General features: G+C 33.0%; 2 protein-coding genes across 2 annotated transcripts in view; one reads left to right on the top strand and one right to left on the bottom strand.

Annotated features, from left to right (window-relative positions):
- Positions 1-1,120: 1,120 nt before the first annotated feature.
- LOC127730456 (co-chaperone protein daf-41-like) lies at positions 1,121-12,246 on the bottom strand. The gene is made up of 7 exons (XM_052238886.1): positions 12,152-12,246; positions 9,920-10,039; positions 9,197-9,266; positions 5,547-5,651; positions 4,645-4,746; positions 3,207-3,266; positions 1,121-1,853 (listed from the first exon to the last, which is right to left on the bottom strand). The coding sequence occupies exons 1-7, from the start codon at positions 12,175-12,177 to the stop codon at positions 1,797-1,799; spliced, it is 540 nt and encodes a 179-aa protein (XP_052094846.1). The 5' UTR covers positions 12,178-12,246; the 3' UTR covers positions 1,121-1,796.
- A 245-nt stretch (positions 12,247-12,491) lies between these two features.
- Positions 12,492-18,747, top strand: part of LOC127730443 (nostrin-like) — a 40,526-nt gene continuing 34,270 nt past the window's right edge. The window contains exon 1 of the mRNA XM_052238865.1: positions 12,492-12,588. Within this exon, the coding sequence (XP_052094825.1) occupies positions 12,562-12,588 (27 nt within the window). The 5' untranslated portion in view covers positions 12,492-12,561. The remainder of the gene's footprint in view (positions 12,589-18,747) is intronic.

Below are 18,747 nucleotides of genomic sequence, written 5' to 3'. Positions count from 1 at the left end.
CCTATGCATCTATAATGGGACGGAAGGACGGACGGAAAGACGGACGGAAGGACAGGGGTAAAACAATATGCCCCCCAACTTTCAGTTGCTGGGGCATAAAATCATGCGATCAAAAAACTAATTTTTTCAAGTGGTCATTGAACCATGAAAATGAGGCCAAGGACAACTGACATATTCTAAACTAAAACCTTAGACCAAATGGCATTTGAATACCAGATATGAATTATCCTGCTCTTCTACCAATAAAAATATGAATCTTTTACAAAGATCAAATGCCACTGCCAGATTAGCTTTTCTATGTCACATATTCTTACACTTGTCACTAGCAAGACAAGAATGTTCTTACTCAAAGTAAATGTGGCACAAAAAAGTCTTACTTCAACTTGAAGTATGCTATCATCCAAAAACCAATAACTTCAGCATTTTTTTTTAACAATTCAAGGTCAAAAGAACAGGAAATCTGAGAGCTCTTTTTATAGTAAATAGCTATGATTCACAGTTATAACTTAGTGTGCAGCAAACATAAATGTTATCCAGAATTTGTTGAGCAAAGTGCTGACTATATAATGGCCCTAATTTTAAAGGAGCAAAAAAGAAATAAATCTAAGTTTTAGTTTATAAAAGTATAAGTTATTTCAAGGATGAACAATGCCAGTGACAAACAGTTAATAATTTATATGTTTTATTATCATTTCAATGTAACATGACCAATTGTAAGAACTGCAGGGTTGGAACAAAGTAAAAAAGTTTAACATATCATACAAAAATAATAGATAATTGCTACCATGCAAAACAATACATCAACCACTTTTTTTTATATATATTTATAACATCATTTTATTGAAAAAATATAAAAATAGTAATTTTATCACTATGAAGATGTGCTGGAAAAGAATTCTTAGGCATAGTGCAGGGTACAAATCCTTTTATCCTTGAAAAAAACAAGAAAAACATTCAGATTTAATTTTATGCACAGTAGGAAATGCAAAGTTGATAAAACAATTACATACAAATCAGTTGGCAACATATTTGTCTACTCTTGACAAAAGTTTTACCAATTTTCTACAGCGTCTTCTTAAAAAGCCATACAAATGAAAATCAAAGCAAAAAAATAAAACCATTCAATTTAAATATTTATTCATTTCAAGAAGAAGTATACATTTAATTAATACAAATTAGTTGTTCACAGGACTTTTTATTTGTTTGCTGCTAATTATTACTAGTGAACCTTTGATGGGGTTGATAAAGCTCAACTTGTAATCAGATAATAACTCATTTCCAGTAATATGCCATCATCTGTTATCTTTTGTTTTCCCCTCATAAATCTACTGATGTAGGTACAGAATTGCAGTATCGATAACAGAATGACGATGTTGATGATAGTTAAGATCAGAAGAATGTTTGTATTGTTGAATGAATGATCAGTATGTATGAGGCTGTATAAATGTTTCTATTGGATGAATCATTGTGGTGAATAAACATTCTTACAATTTCTAACAAAACAACATGATCCAAAAATAACATTTAAAACAAAGACTAACAAACATTCAATTTTACTTGACATGGTCCAATGAACATTTAATCATATAAAAACAAATGTGAGTGGTTTTACTGTAATAAGGACATTAGTAGTCCAGGCTGAGGCAGCACAAAACTGTTTTCTGCATACGTCAATCTAAATATGTGATTATTTTGTTAATTGTGACAATTAATCCAAAATTTTGGAGGAATTCTAAGCATATTTTGTATATTGTTCCCCAATGCAGTCACTAGTAGCATTAAAACTGGATTTTCATTTATTCTAAATCAGGTAAATCTTCATCATCACTGTCACTGGATTCCTTATCATTCTCCTGTAAAACAGAACATCAAAATCATTAAAGAACCTTTGTGAGCACGCTCACATACCCCACGCCCCCACATTGTCACTGGACAAACAAAATCTCACCAGATTCCTAAGTTCAAAGATTCATAACTCTACAAAAGTCAACTGATAAAAATTTTCTTGTGGATATGCACATTAACATATTATATCCTCATTAACTACAAAGTTTCATGGAATTCTGTTGTGTGGTTTCAGAGAAGTTGCAATTACAAACTGTGCAGTAGTATATTGAGGCAAATAAGTTCAAAGGGGCATAACTCCTAGAAAAATAATTGAATCATAATTTCCTGTCGATATGCACATCTACATAGTACGTCCTTATTATCTACAAAGTTTCATGAAATTCTGTAGTGTGGTTTCAGAGGAGTTGCAATGACAAACTGTGCAGTAGTATATTGAGGCCAATAAGTGCAAAGGGGCATAACTCCTAGAAAAAAAATTGAATCATAATTTCCTGTCGATATGCACATCTACATAGTATGTCCTTATTATCTACAAAGTTTCATGAATTTCTGTTGTGTGGTTTCAGAGGAGTTGCGATGACAAGAACAAGACTGACGGACAGGTCAAAAACATTATACCTGACGCAATCCATTGCGTGGGGTATAATAACAGCAAGTTACAGATATAGAGTAGATATATCAGTTAGGGGCATTACTTAAACAAGTTATATATTTTATTTTTAAACACACCGTAACTTGCCCAAACATAGCTCAAATGTTTGTGGAAATGTTGTGAAAACATGGGAATTTTCTTCTGTGCATTCCTGTGTGACAGACATTCTTTAAAACTGATGTTATTCCTGTCTATAATGAGATGAATATCAAGAGTTGCCTCCCATACACCTTGGATTTGACTATTTCAGGACTAAACTAATGGGAGTAAATTTCAGTTGTCTCACATTAAGAATAGTTTGTGTGGTGGTCCAAATTTTGTGTAAGATATATCTTCATACCATAACAGTCAAAATCAGAAAATCAGGTAAATTTCACCCAAGTGCAGAATTACAAAACTATTCATTTCAATACATTGACTGATAAAAAAAAAAAAAAAAAAAGGAGAAAAGGCTTCTTCATTTCAACTGAAAAAAAAAAGGAAAACAGAAAATTGAAACAAAAAATAGTTTCAAAATTTGGCAATGGATACTGTCTTTTGATCATAAAAAGCTTCTGTCCCTGTTTCATGAAATTCAATGAAGGTTTAACAAAGTTAATGATTTCTAAAAAAAACTTAAACCACAGACTTAACCTAAATGTCTATGATGCCATTGGCTATGCTGAATCAAAAATTGATCATTTTCTAGTTTAATATCTATACTAACCATATCACCACCTGCATCCATACCTCCCATGCCTCCCATACCACCCATATTCTGCATCATCTAAAAAATAACACGTTACTGTCAAAAAATTACGGCTGATTCTTGCATTTAATGCATGATGAAACATGTATATCATTGTGTATGCAGATTCTATTCCTTTTGTGTCACTAATTTTAATATTAATTAAGCATTGATGTCTCTTTTTGGGGGGTAAAAGAAAAAGTAGATAATAAAATATCTTTTACTGTTTATATGTGTTTAACGAGTAATGTGCATATAAAAACATATTCAGTTCTTGGCGTTTTCTATGAGAACTTGATCTGTGTTTTATCGTAATAAGCATTGTGTATAAGTTTCATAACATTTGGTTGAGGCAAACTAAAGTTAGAGACTGGAAACGAATTTATGTTGGGGCATAACTCAGGAATGGTAAAAGTGATGCCACATTATTCAGACTTGATCTGTGTTTTGTTGTAATAAGCTTTGTGTATAAGTTTCATAACATTTGGTCACAGGAAACTTAAGTTAGAGAACAGAAACCAATTTGGGACGTACGGACGGATAAAGGTAAATCTTAATCGCTGCAGTGGGGGCATAAAAACTTTTTTTATTTATAGATTTTTTTCTTACTGATCACTTTTGCAATTTTAAGTTTCTCTCTATCCATCATAATTTTCAACCTAATAGGCAAAATAAAAACGGTAAAATCATCATTTAAGGGCAATAACTCCGATAAGGAGTCGTCTGACAGTTTTGGTTAAATCTACAGAGGTTTTAAAGATAATAGAAAAACTTACATTTTACCTCTATATTCTAATTTCAGCCATGTCAACCATATAAGTTGGTAGACAAGATCATCGGACACAATTTTTAACTAGATACCCCAATGATTTCGTGGCTGTCTGGTTCTAATAGGCACAGTAGTTTCAAAGTAGGAATTTTTTGTAAAAAAAAATGGGTTAGTGAGCTTAAAATGAAATGGTCATTTGTAAGATAAAAATAGGTGAGTCTTCCAGATGAACATAAAAAGTGATGAGAATGATGTCAACTAAAGAAAACAGAAATAAGCTACAATTTCACAGTCAGGACCTACAAAAATTCCCATGATGTTATACTTTTTAAGATCAACATGCTTTCTTTTTTCCCTAAATCATCCTCCAAAATTTGTGTAAGGAAAAAAGTTTTGTGTTATGATCTCATGGGGATTCATTTATTTGCATTGATACCAAAGTTCATGGAATGAGGAAAACTTATATTTGTGCCAAAGCCTGTATACAAGCCTTTATTGAACATTCAAATTTGTGGTTTACCTATACCCATGAGATCAGTGAAAATTAGTATCCCAAAAATTATAATGAGAAATAAGAAGATGTGGTATGAGTGCCAATGAGACAACTCTCCATGAATCCACAGTATTCTCCTTATCTGATTAACTTACAGACTCTAAATCCATATCACCGGCCCCTCCTTCTCCTCCTCCTTCATAATCTGAGTCATCTTCATCTTTCCATTTATTAAAATCTGTCTTTAACCAATGTACCTACAATCAGAGATAAACACACTATTAACACATAGTTCTTCATAATTTATTATCAAATATATGTAACCAATGTACCTACAAACAGTGATAATCAAATCTATCAACACATACAGTTCTTCATAATTTGTTTTACAAAAATTTGTTTCTAGGAATTATTCAACTAAAAGTGTCAAATGTGAAAAAAGAACACACTTGGTCTCTTGTGGAGAGTTGTCTCATTGGCATTTATACCACACTTTCTTATTTTTATATATATCAAAAAACATGACAACTTTTGGACATGATTTCTATCAAGAGCTTTCACGAAATAAAAAGGACAAGACCCAGACCCTGGACCTGTGAGACTAAGTATATTTGATTAAAATTTGAAAGTATTGGTAATCAGGAAACAGCTGCAGGGCAGATAAATATTGTTTACACACTTCATCTCAACAGTATCAAGCTGGAGACCAAATATAAAATAATTCCCTTTCCAAGAAGCCAACAAAAATTTGACAAAAGTTTTCAACCCACGGTTTTAATGCCAGATGGAATAGAGCCATTACTAGAACTGCTTTTGTCATTTGCAAACGTAGGAAAATGTGGGTTTTCATTCTTGTTTTTGTGCTATTACACAAAGGAAGGTAGAATTTTGTTGCTTTTGAGAGATAATTTATTTGATTGCAATGCATCTCACCTGTTTAATTGAACACAATTGTTTAAAAGTCTCCCTTTGTAAAATAATGATAAAATCTCAGTTCATTCATTTGGATTTTAACTGGACAGAATCTGTAGAACTAATATTCAAATCAAACACTTACTTTAGTTTTTTCTTTTAATAATCTTGGCCAAAAATGTTCTTCTGTGGCATCTTTCTTTTTTAAAATCAATGATATATGTCTAGGTAAAACTGCATACTTTGATTCCTGCAAGACAAAAAAAAAATACTTGTGAAATATGTAAAATTTGCTCATATATCCTACTCTCTAAAAAAAGGATATACATATAATCCTTACCAAAATTTAATAAACGGCTTCGCTGAGCACAGCTAGATATGCCCGCAGAGGTCCAACCCTGAACAGTTGGGGCAAAAATGGACACAATATTCAAGCTTGATTCAGGTCTGAATTTGGATTGTAATTTAATATTTGACATATTATAGGTTTCTGAATAAATGTAGTCAAAGAACTTGAAATTGGTTATATGAATTGAATTTATATTCAATTAAAGATTTCTTGCTGTTGTGCAATGCTTAGTAAATCTGTTGTCAAACTATAAACAAATAAAGTTCAATTAATTCTCAATGTCATATTAGAAATTTATGAAAATAAAAAGGGAGCTTACATCAATAGATATAAACAATTCACCAAAGTTTCATGAGAATTGGTGACAGCATTTTTGAGTTATTGTCCGAAAACTGAATAAAATGCTCCGCTGGGGCGCAGCTTGATACGACCGCAGAGGTCGAACCCTGAACAGTTGGGGCAAGTATGGACACAACATTCAAGCTTGATACAGCACTGAATTTGGATTGTAATTAAATATTTGACACAGCATAGGTTTCTGACACAGAATGAAAGTGGTCTAAGAACTTAAAAATTTTCAATTTACCTATTCATACATGTGATGGACTGTGAAACTCAGATCAGGAGATTGGGAAATTTTGGTCAGGAGATTAGGACTCAGATCAGGAGGTTTTTAATCGACATTAATTTTGTTGTAAATGTAACCGTGTGCTGTAAAAATGGTCTTTTAAAGTGTGTTTTCTTCAACTTTCCATCCAATTTATTATGTTAATAGAACCCTTGTACTTATAAAGTTTCTCCATCTTTATATTCTACATGTTCAATCTAACATTGTTTTTTTCCAGTATGTTCTTTAAATTTTTTACTTCATATTCTATAAAACAATCATTGCAACCAGAACATTTGTTTAGCTATCTGCAAATAGTTTTTATTTTTTTTTTTTTCTCTTGCAAATAGTTTTTATTTGCAAACTCAGAAAATCATTTTATCTGTAAAATTAGGGTCATAATTATTATATAGATTTCAATTTAAGCCTTGAAAGGAAGTATAGAATCCTCAAATAATTTTCAAATTATTATTTTTTTATTTGTCCTAAGACATTTAAAATCATTTAATAACCATCCTTTTATGATTATTTGTTCAATTTATATTTTATTTATATTCTTTTAAAAATTTTCATTATTAAAAGGAAAGTAACTTAAAACAGGATAAATCAAGGGAAGTAACCCAATAAATACACAGTTTTTGTTACACAACGGCAGTTAGCCTGAGGTAAAAATCGTTGATTACCTGTATGTTTGACACCCAAGCTGACAAGTGAAGCCATATAATTATGCATGTTAATTGATTTACAGGTAAAATATAACTTCAGGTAATGTCAGTTACACCAGATGCCTGAGATGATATGTTGGGCAGAAATTTTTCATTCATGAAAAATTTCATACACGGGATTTCTCCTCTTCAACGGGAGGTCGGGAGGAGACCCCTGAAAACGGGATTATTGTACTCCCGTCGGGAGGTTCACATGTATGCCTATTCAAACCATATCATTATTATTTGCTTTTATATATAAATCAGAAATAACCAATTTAAAATGGAAAATGTTAAAGAAAAAAAAGGGAAAAAAAATCCTCCCCCCAATTTTTTGAACCCCCTTATGCTTCATCACCCCCAAACTCTATCCCAGCTTTCCCTTTGTGGTATGGTACCTTGCAGTACAATTTCAGAGAGATTCATACACTTGAACACAAGTTATTGTCTGGAAACTAGAAAAATGCTTGTTTTTTGGCCCCTTTTTGGCCCCAAATTCCTAAACGTTTAGGGCAATTACCCCCAAACTCAATTCCAGCTTTCCCTTTGTGATATGGAACCTTGCAGTACAATTTCATAAAGATCCATACACTTACACACAAGTTATTGTCCTGAAACTAGAAAAATGCATGTTTTTTTTGCCCTTTTATGGCCCTTAATTACTAAAATTTTGAGGGAAAACCCCCAAAATAAATCCCAGCCTTCCCTTTGTGATATGGAACCTTGTAGTACAATTTCATAAAGATCCATACACTTACAAACAAGTTATTGTCATGAAACTAGAAAAATGCTTGTTTTTTGCCCCTTTTTGGCCCCTAATTCCTAAAATTTGGAGGAAATTACCCCAAAAATCAATCCCAGTATTCCCTTTGTGATATGGAACCTTGTAGTACAATTTCATAAAGATCCATACACTTACAAACAAGATATTGTCATGAAACTAGAAAAATGCTTGTTTTTTGCCCCTTTTTGGCCCCTAATTCCTAAAATTTGGAGGCAATTACCCCCAATATCAATCCCAGCATTCCCTTTGTGATATGGAACCTTGTGGTACAATGTCAGAGAGATCCATACATTTACACACAAGTTATGTCTGGAAGTTACAAAAATGCTTATTTTTGGCCCCTTTTGGCCCCTAATTCCTTAACTGTTAGTACCATAACCCCCAAAATCAATCCCCACCTTCCTTTTGTGGTAGTGAACCTTATGGTAAAATTTCATTGAGATCCATTCACTCAAACTAAAGTTAGAGTGCGAAAACTAATGTGTATTCGGACGACGACGCCGGACGACGACGACGCCGGACGACGACGACGACGACGCCGCCGACGCCAACGTCATACCAATATACGACCACAAAAATTTTTTTGCGGTCGTATAAAAATCACCCCTTTTTTTAATGAATAAAACCCCATAACTCAGAAATGTAAAATGTAAAATTTATAAAATTCTAAAGGGAGCTTACATCAATACATACAAACAATTCACCAAAGTTTCATAAGAATTGCTGAAAGCATTTTTGAGTTTTTGTCCGAAAACTGGAAAATCCCCCCTTTTTTTATGAATAAAACCCTGTAACTCGGAAACGTAAAATCTAAAATTTATAAAAATCGAAAGGGAGCTCATGTCAATAGATATAAACAATTCACCACAATTTCACTTTACCTTGACTAGTAGATTATTCAATAACACCAATAAAATATATCCTTATCTTTGAATGGAACAACCAATGAATGTTTTCCTGTTTCTCCATAAACTATGACACTAGGCACTTTTTCTCCTATGCAGAAATTGTTTAAATAAATGGAGAATGTGTCCCATGATGATGCTCCTGCTTGCAAATAACATTATAAAGGGACATAACTAGAGAACTTGAGTGATGCCACCCAAATTCGAACTTGATCTGTGCCTTATGGTATAAGTATTGTGTATAAGTTTCATAACATTTGGTTGAGACAAACTAAAGTTAGAGAACAGCACCAATTTTGGGACATAAAGACGGACAAGGGTAAAACTTAATGCTCCCTCCTCTGCGGCGGGGGCATAAAAATCTATAATGAAACTGTTTAAATCATGTTAGTTTTGCTAGAACACCAGATTTAACTTAAAGATGCTATAGACTGATATTTTCTTACTTTGCTATCTATTTCTTTGAAAAATTCTATTTTTGCTTCATGTAGTTTATTTTCTGTTCCTCCTTTGCCTCTGAAATAGAAATATGCTACTGTTTATTGACTTGATAAGTACGTATGAAGTACACTTATCAAAACAAAATTTCACACACTAAATGTAAGATGGCTTGCATATTGTTATACCTTTGTACATTAATTATTTCATAGACCAATGATCTCTGAAACTGAGGTCAAGGTACATTTGTAAAGTGAAGCCTTGCACATGTTCATCTACATGTAGTGAATTCACATACAAAATGTTTTTAATTTCTCATGCATTCATACAGACCTAAACCAAAAGCTTAAACCTGATCAATTACAAATGTAACATCACATTGTAACCCAAAACATGAATAAGTCTTTCGCAGGGTTCCAGTAGCCAATTGCTGAGCTACTAAATTTTTCCATATTTTTTATTGATCAAATAACACTGGGCCAACAATTACAATGGCTGGGCTACAACTGGTAAATTTTAATTTCAATCCCTGAAATTGTTTGCTACCACAGAGCTATCAAAATATCCCTGGAAGAACACTGCTTAGTGGGGGTAAAATATATACATGTATATTGAAATCACATCACCAGGAGTTTGTTCTTATCAACTGACTGATTAAGTCCTAAATGAGAGTCACAAAGAAAGTTCACAAAAACTGATTTCAGGAGTAGTTTAATCGTGAAAATACTAACTTGAAGTGTAAACCTGTGTCTGTTATTTCTATGTTTGGTTTTTTACAATCTTCTAAAACAATGGTCAGTAACACCCTATCTTTTCGTTGTGCCCATTCCATGGGTGTATGTAATGCTTGTCTGAAAAAATAAATCATTCAACATTATACATGTACATACACATGAATCACAGAATGTTGACATGGTCATGTTTGTTTTTTTAATGCAATTGTGTCATTGAGTTTCCATCTCATAGTCAAACATACACCAGCTACACATATTACATTATCTTTACAGTTTGGAGCTTGTTATTATCCATGCAATTCATAGTGTTTCAATGGAAACATAATCCTTCTGAAATAGTCCCATCATACCAACACATACATATGTAAGTAATCAAACTTATATGGCAGTACTCAGGTATGGTCAAGTGAACATAATGACAGTCAAGATTCAATTCTGTCACATACTGTACATTTATGACACTGTCATCGGCTTCTGAATATGTTGTAATAGGCAGAGGATAAGAAAAAGGTCCAAGTCCAATAACTCTCAGAATGTTTAAAACCAAAATGATGGTAAACATTGTAGTATGGTCAACTATATAGCTACATGTCATGAAAAACAATCCTAATAATAGAAAATGGGACATGTACCAGGCATTGCATTCACAAGGTCATTGTGTTTACAATAGTATAGTCTTTTCAGTTGTCTCTTGGCAAAAACTGCCTAAATTATTTTATTTCAGTTTTGTTTCAAAATGAATTGAATGGGGGCATGGGAGGCACTCTATTAAAATTTGATGGAAAGTGGTTATTTCATAAAGATAGTCCGAACAATTAGAGGAAATGATCAATGCCAAATTTTTACGCATGGTGGTGTAAAAATAAAGAGCATCCCATCCACCCATACATTTACATGGAACAACACTAATCATGCTAATAAAATACCTTCATAATTCTTAGCAAGCCTATCAGCATGATCATGCTTATCAACTGATTACCTTTTAAGGGTTATGAAATGGACTAGTATACAAAATAACTCCTATAATTATACCTTACATATGATTAACATATCTATCAGGCAACACAATGAACACATACCCAAGTGACATGGACTTATTCAGTTAAATTCTAATTAAAAGCAATGAATAACCTAATTATTCACCAGTCATTGACCTTTTCAGCTTCTTGATTTGTACAGGACTTATCATCCAATAAATGATGTCACAGACGTATATAAACAAAATGGCAATGTCAGGTTTAAAGCCATCGAGTGACAAGGAAATAATGCTTGGAAATTCATCCAGTGCCAATGCTATCCCTTATAAACAGCCCTTGTCAGGGCCATCAATATTTTACAAACAGAGTCTACCTTTACTGTATAAGAAATCCTTAAGATACAAAATAATTTTCTAACGCAAGTCAATGGTCAATTCTAAAATGTTAGTTCACTTCAATTTGCACGTTCAGGAATATATCCTTTTAGGGTTGACAATTTTGGATATATTCACCTTTTCAACCGGCCATAGTTGTCTATTGAATAAAAAAATTCTGAAACTCAAAAAGCAGAGGCGGATTAAGGGGCCAGCCCCCTTATAAAGCTTCATATGAGATCAATGCATTCTTTTCATTTTTTTCATGTCAATTCAATTACCTGATTATACAATTTTTTAAATTTTAATTTTTTCTAAATACTTTTTTATTATTATTTTGTTTCCCTTTATTAATAAAGCGCCACCTACGACAGTACAACGGAGAAACTTCATAAGTGACTATAATTTCACAAGAGAGAATAATTCACAAGAGAGATTACCCTGCCATCACGACAAAGATTGAAGACAATGCATAGACTTTTAAAAATTATCACTCCCAACGTTGGCTAACCCGGTGCCCCCCTTTTTGAAAATCCTGGATCCGCTCCGAAAAGTGATTGATTCGGGAGATAACTGGTGTAAGCATGTATTTTAAATTCATTTCTATTTCTTTTTTAAGAACAAGCATTCATAAATTGAAAGTACAACTATAAGTATTTCCGCTGGGCTTTATATATGTTTCTGGAATCTTCTATAAATTGTCTTCAGTATGAAACTGCATTTTTAAAATCATGTGGGTCAGATGCCACTATTAATAATTCAAATGAATTATGCCACAAAATATGGTGAATATATAATGATATAAATTCTTCAATTCAAATTATCATTGGTAAGCGGTCATGTTTTCATGTTTTCTTTCGTTTCCACATGTAACTTACTCTTGATCGGCCATTTTCAACGCCATGTGAATATTAGACTGGTCCTCTTATGTTTTTCATGAATAGAGTCTGCTAATAGGAATGGGATTTGGACACCAAACCAGTCTCATAAAGTGCTTAGACTGGTTACCCAGAAATTTTTTAAGAAGGAGTAAAGGAGAGAAAAAAAAGGCCCAGATGGGTTTTTTTTAAGCGAAACCACGTTTTATTGTTAAAATGCACTATCATACAAGCTCGAAGACATATAAGAAAAAAATATGACAGCATGAAATAGCAAATTTAAGTGATTCCTTTGAGGATTTTTTTTTTAATAAAATAATTGACTGCAGAATTTGTTGACCTTGACACTTTGAATAACTGGATAGGTATTTTACAAGAATCATATATTGATAAAATGGAAAGAAAGTGACATGGCTCTCTTTAGGGACAATTTTAGAGTAAGTGACTTCTTGAAAAGGAGTTTGTGTGAAGGGTAAACTTAAACATAATGATTAAGGATATAGATCATGTCTGTTATCATGCATTTAATAGGCCTACTGTCGTACTGAAAAGAAATCTGAGAAATTGTTAATCATGATAACTGGATAATGTTCACATATATATACATGACAACCCTAGTCACAAGGAGGTTTGGGAGGCTATTTCATTTCATTTGCCTTTTCTCCTGTTTTTTTTCAAGCTTCATATATATGCTGATCTGTTGAGGCAAGACCTCCCTAACTAATGTTAGTTTGTTCTTATTTTGTTCTATAACCCCCCTGTCCCAGAATACACCTTATTGCTATTTGTCTACACAATTACTGGACATCTCAAAGGTTCCTTTAAAATGTTGACGTCATAAAAGAAAATGTCTGACGCCACTTAGGAAAAGTGATAGAGTCGGTCCGTGTAATTCCGTATACTTTAGGTCCGAAATGAATCTCATTTGGTTCCCTGTTTGATACTACAATATTTTAGAAGGAAACCGGTAACTAGATCATTCGTAGATAGTATTAATGTTTGACTTTTTCCTTGGCATTCAACGTAAAATACCGAGAATGAGCATATCGAACAGAAAAGTCACTGTGGCTAATATCGTACGGATGTCGTGTATTTCCGTACACCTTGATGTGTAATTCTGTACCTTGATTAAATTCAAAAAAGGATTGCTATTTGGAAATAACTTGGACTAATAAATTTATTACCAGGATCATCTTCAAGTCTTTCAATCTTTACTTAAATTCACAGTATCACAGCTTCATGTCGTGATGTAGATTCTGGCAGTATATTTGATCACAGAATACAACATAATAAACAGTCAAAAGATATCTCAGTCAACTGCTATTTTGATTATATATTGGCAAAATTGAGTATAGATGCACAAAATTGCAAAAGAAGGACCAAAAAGCAAGTGTCCTTAGATTTGTGTTTGTATTAAAGCTTCAAAAAATTATTAGTACGAATTTAGATATGATTATGACGGACTTGTGTTTCAGACAGTAACGTTACACACACACACACACACTGTAACGTTCAGTTGCAAATAATACATGGACATCAAGATGAGAACTTGACAGTATATGTGATATGCATGACTTAAGTTTGATAAGCGATATGAATATAGACCCTGATTTGTATTATATAGACAGATACCTTCATCCAGTTTTTATCGTCCTAGTTCAGTCCGAAGAAAGACATGTCAATCTATTCAGAAAAGAATTCTAACTCTGAGCAAACCGGTCTTTACGATCAAGTACAGCATTGTAAGCTGAGAGGCTGCAGCAGTTTTTACTAATTCTAAGTCGGTTGGTCTTCCTGAATTAAAGCATCATCTTCAATTGTTCCAGCAGCATTTCATGGAACATTTTCTTAATAACGTCTATATTTAACATCTTTCATTGCTGTTTGCGAACTTTTTGTGGTAAAGATTTTTATGTTTTATTGTTCGGGAGGAAAACTGACAATCCTAGTCAACTAATATTCGAACACACCTACCAAGCATGTGCGGGGTTTGAAGTCACAACCTTAGTGTTGACTGGCTAGGGATATATGAGATGACTGACTACTTAGACCACTGGGGCACAGAGGACCCTCGCAATTAAGGAGGAATAGTTTGCAAACACGTCAACGTCTATCTCTATAAATCAATTGGCAGCGGACTGGTGGTTTATAGAATCAAAATTAACATTTTTTACCTCTTTCTTCTCATATCGAATTGATGTTGTTTTATGCATTTTTTTCTGTTTATTTTATTTTGCAATTAATTTGATTATTTAACAAAAATCATTGATATAAGCAAAGCTAAGTCAAAATTTATATCACTTAATGAACATTAACATATTTAAGAGCTGACATGTACGATATTAGACTCCTTCCATTTGTATTTAAAATATCCTGTAGGGTAATACCGTACACCCACTTCCAGTCCGTTTTATTGGAAATTATTGCACTTATACTTCACGGAAAAGTATCTGTCAATTCAAAACTATTTCTGGCATTCAGTTTCCATCAGTTTTCTAAATTTCAATTAAAATAGAAAGTACTTACTTTAAATTAACAAAACTTAAAAATTATAGCGAAAAAATGGGGGAAATAAAATATTTTTAGTATTATAATACTACTAAAAATATTTTATTTCCCCCATTTTTTTGCTATAATTATGAAATCTTCAGGCGACTTTGATTCATGTCACTTCAGCACCAGGTCAAATCCGGACCTGGTTAATTCGGCACCCAAGAGTTACCCATGGTGAACATGATGTCTTGTGAATAAAATACTCCGTTTTTTTCCCATATTTTTTTAAAAAACTATTTTCACTAGATGCCAGTGAGTCAGTTTGGCCTTTTATTACTTCTAATTTTCACAGGATTAAACCACAGGAACTCGGTAAGCGGATATACACACTTTAATTAAGTCATGTAAGTTAAATAGCTTTTTTGTATTTCCTGTCTATTTGTATTAAATAATTTACGTTGGCACCAAGATTTGTATGTTTATTAGCAATGGGCAGTATACTATACAAGTCGGTATAAATGCCTGTTCACTATACGGATCTGGATAGTATACTGCACATTGCTAGTAGACATACAAAAATTGATGCCAACGTTATTCATTTTAAACAAATCAGTTTAAGCAACAAAAGGATTATATTTATAAATGGTATAAGTTCATACATTTTTAAAATGAAAACCAATCAAAACATTATTAAGAGAATATTGGGAAACTTAAAACAACAAACCTATTTTTTTTTTATTGTGTATTCTAACTGCTTAAGGCTACATTTGCTGAATTTTTAACGATGTATGCAATCAAAAGAAAGAAAATAATATAAGGTGCCAAAATGACTTTAAATATATGCCGATTTGACTAGATGCCGATTTCACACTTTCAGGGGTCGATTTGACTTGTACCCCTGTCCCAGGTTTAGGGGAGAGTTAAAAACACATACACATGCTTATCGCACCACATTCTTGTCGGAGTGTCCCACGTTAGGAGCCTGTAATTTAGTGGTAGTGGATAGTTGTCTCATTGGCAATCATACCACATCTTCTTAGTTTTATAAGAATATAGTAATTTTATTGGTTTTGCTCATTGTTGAAGCTGTACCATGATCTATAGTTGCTCAGGAGCAGATCAAGCCATTTTGAAAAAGGGGGTTCCAAACCCCAGAACACCATGAAACATTCAAATATTTTATTAAAGAAAAATTGAAAGAAGGGGGGGTTCGAACAAGATCATCAAATAAGTTCACATTGCTGAAATCTTCAGTTGACTCCTAGGAGTTATTGCTTTCCATGTAAATAGCAACTTTACCAATTTTCTTTGAATTTTACTTATAATCTTGAAAACTGTAATAGACAGAGAAAGACTTTGAAAGGCCAAAATTGTCTGCTTGGCAGGATCTATAAATAAAGTAAATATTGTGGAAATTATTCGGCAAATCCTTATTTGAGTTATTGCTTTTTAATGACGATTTTTACCAATTTTTAGTCTTTCATATTAAAAACTATAATAGATAGAGTTAATGGCCTTTGCCCTTTAATCATGATTTTTACCAATTTATTCATTTTTGGCAAAACAATAAAAAAAATAAAGACAAATTGCTTTTTTAAAAAAAAAAGACAATACGTGAACCTTAGAACTTTTTTATTCTAATTATTAATTCAACTGAATAAGAAATTATATATCAGTGTTATCTTGGCCATGTGTGTGGAGGATAATATTTTCTTTTTGTTGTAAATCATTACAATTTTGGTTGAGAGAAGTGTTAAATATAAAGCAAGGGGAGAAAAAAAAAGATTCCAAGACGTATAATTTCTTAAAGAATAATAATAATTCAAAACATGGAGGACACATGTACCTTCTTCCAAAAAATCATAAAATTAATCTAGAAATAAGTAATGAGGCATTGCGAACTGGTCAGCTAACAGGACACATTAATGTTCGTTACCGACCAATCATCAATAAGTGTAACTCTCCCGCGAGAGATACTTACTTGATCTAATTATAAATATAAAAAAGAAGATGTGGTATGATTGCCTATGAGACAACTCTCCACAAGAGACCAAATGACACAGAAATTAACAACTATAGGTCACCGTACGGCCTTCAACAATGAGTAAAGCCCATACCGCATAGTCAGCTATAAAAGGCCCCGAAATGACAAATGTAAAACAATTCAAACGAGAAAACTAACGGCCTAATTTATGTACAAAAAATGAACGAAAAACAAATATGTAACTGACACATCAACAAACGATAACCACTGTAGTGCAGGCACCTGACTTGGGACAGGCACATACTAGTACATACAGAATGTGGCGGGGTTAAACATGTTAGCGGGATCCCAACCCTCCCCCTAACCTGGGACAGTGGTGTAACAGTACAACATAAGAACGAACTATAAAAATCAGTTGAAAAAGGCTAAACTCATCAGATGGATACAAACAGAAATACTACACAGAGTGGCTGTGGCCGGGTACTTGTATATCCCAACAACAAATAGACACAAAGTACAGATCTGAGAGTACTCGCAGTTACTGACAGCTAGTCCAACTAATTAAAAAAATCATGCATCTAAGACTAAATTATCAATTAGTACACATCCTACATCCAATTATTCGAGAGGCATAACTTTTTGGAGGACGTGTTTTTCAACAGACTGTCGGAATTCCAATGGGAACCAATTGTGCCCCTCTTCTTGCCGACTTGTTTCTTTATTATTATGAGGCTGACTTCATACAGGAACTTCTTAGGAAGAAAGATAAGAAGTTAGCAATATCCTTTAACTCTACGTTCCGCTATATAGATGATGTTCTCTCACTAAATAATACAAAATTTGGTGACTATGTTGGATGAATCTATCCCATCGAACTAGAGATAAAGGATACTACAGATACAGTTAAGTCTGCCTCATATCTTGACTTACATCTAGAAATTGACAATGAGGGTCGGTTGAAAACAAAACTTTACGACAAAAAAGATGATTTCAGCTTCCCAATTGTGAACTTTCCATTTCTATGTAGCAACATTCCAGCAGCGCCTGCATACGCAGTATATATCTCCCAATTGATACGATATTCCCGGGCTTGTGTTTCCTATCATGATTTCCTTGATAGAGGATTGCTGCTCACAAGGAAGCTATTAAACCAAGAGTTCCAAATGGTGAAGTTGAAATCATCCCTTCGTAAATTTTACGGACGCCATCACAAGTTGGTTGACCGTTATGGAATAACCGTTTCACAGATGATATCGGATATGTTCCTTATGTCGTAACTACAATACCCTTCCCTTTTCACGAATGTGACTTACCGAATTAGACTATTTACCGGATTTGTAATAACATAAGCAACACGACGGGTGCCACATGTGGAGCAGGATCTGCTTACCCTTCCGGAGCACCTGAGATCACCCCCAGTTTTTGACTATCCTGTCACTGTTTGGTGTGCGCTTGCATACTTAACAAGTCCAAAAATAATTTTAACAGAAAGGAAATAATTTGTGCTGTAAATAACATTTATACATGGTGCAAATAAAAACATGGGACTTGAAATCTAATGTGCATGCAGTAGTCTTTTGAACGAGTCGAGACTTTCTGCAGCGGTCACTGAAATAATAGTGACATCAATTAATTAAATAAACATTTAATTAACTTACAAGATAACTTAATTGATAGAGAATACTGTAAAAAGGAAACAGTAAAACTTGTAAAAATGTATATTAACGAACAGTCTTTATTCTACTTGTTTTATTTTCATTTGAAACATATTTTTTTTTATCTGATTTGTCAAAATGACAAGTGTGCATAATGATTTTATTGTTACAAATCAAATCCCAAAGCCCACTATAACTCATTATGTAGAAACCACAGCACTATTTTAAAATATCTCTCTGTGAATATCTAGACACAGATGTTTGATACCATAGGTCATTATAATTAAATCTTGACCATTTAACTTTCACTTGTTTATCAAAGGGTACAACTGTCAACTTTGCTCAAGTCAGTAAACCCTTTGCAATGCATAAAATGTAGCTTTACAATAAATATACATGTTTGAAAAGGATCTATAGATTGTTTATTATTATATATCAGATAAGTGAATTAGCGATTTATGGAA

The sequence above is a fragment of the Mytilus californianus genome, unplaced genomic scaffold (genome assembly GCF_021869535.1).
Source record: "Mytilus californianus isolate M0D057914Y unplaced genomic scaffold, xbMytCali1.0.p SCAF_2, whole genome shotgun sequence".
NCBI lineage: Eukaryota > Metazoa > Mollusca > Bivalvia > Mytilida > Mytilidae > Mytilus > Mytilus californianus.
Note: the sequence above shows the minus strand (reverse complement) of the source record. Positions and strands in the feature narration are given on the sequence as shown.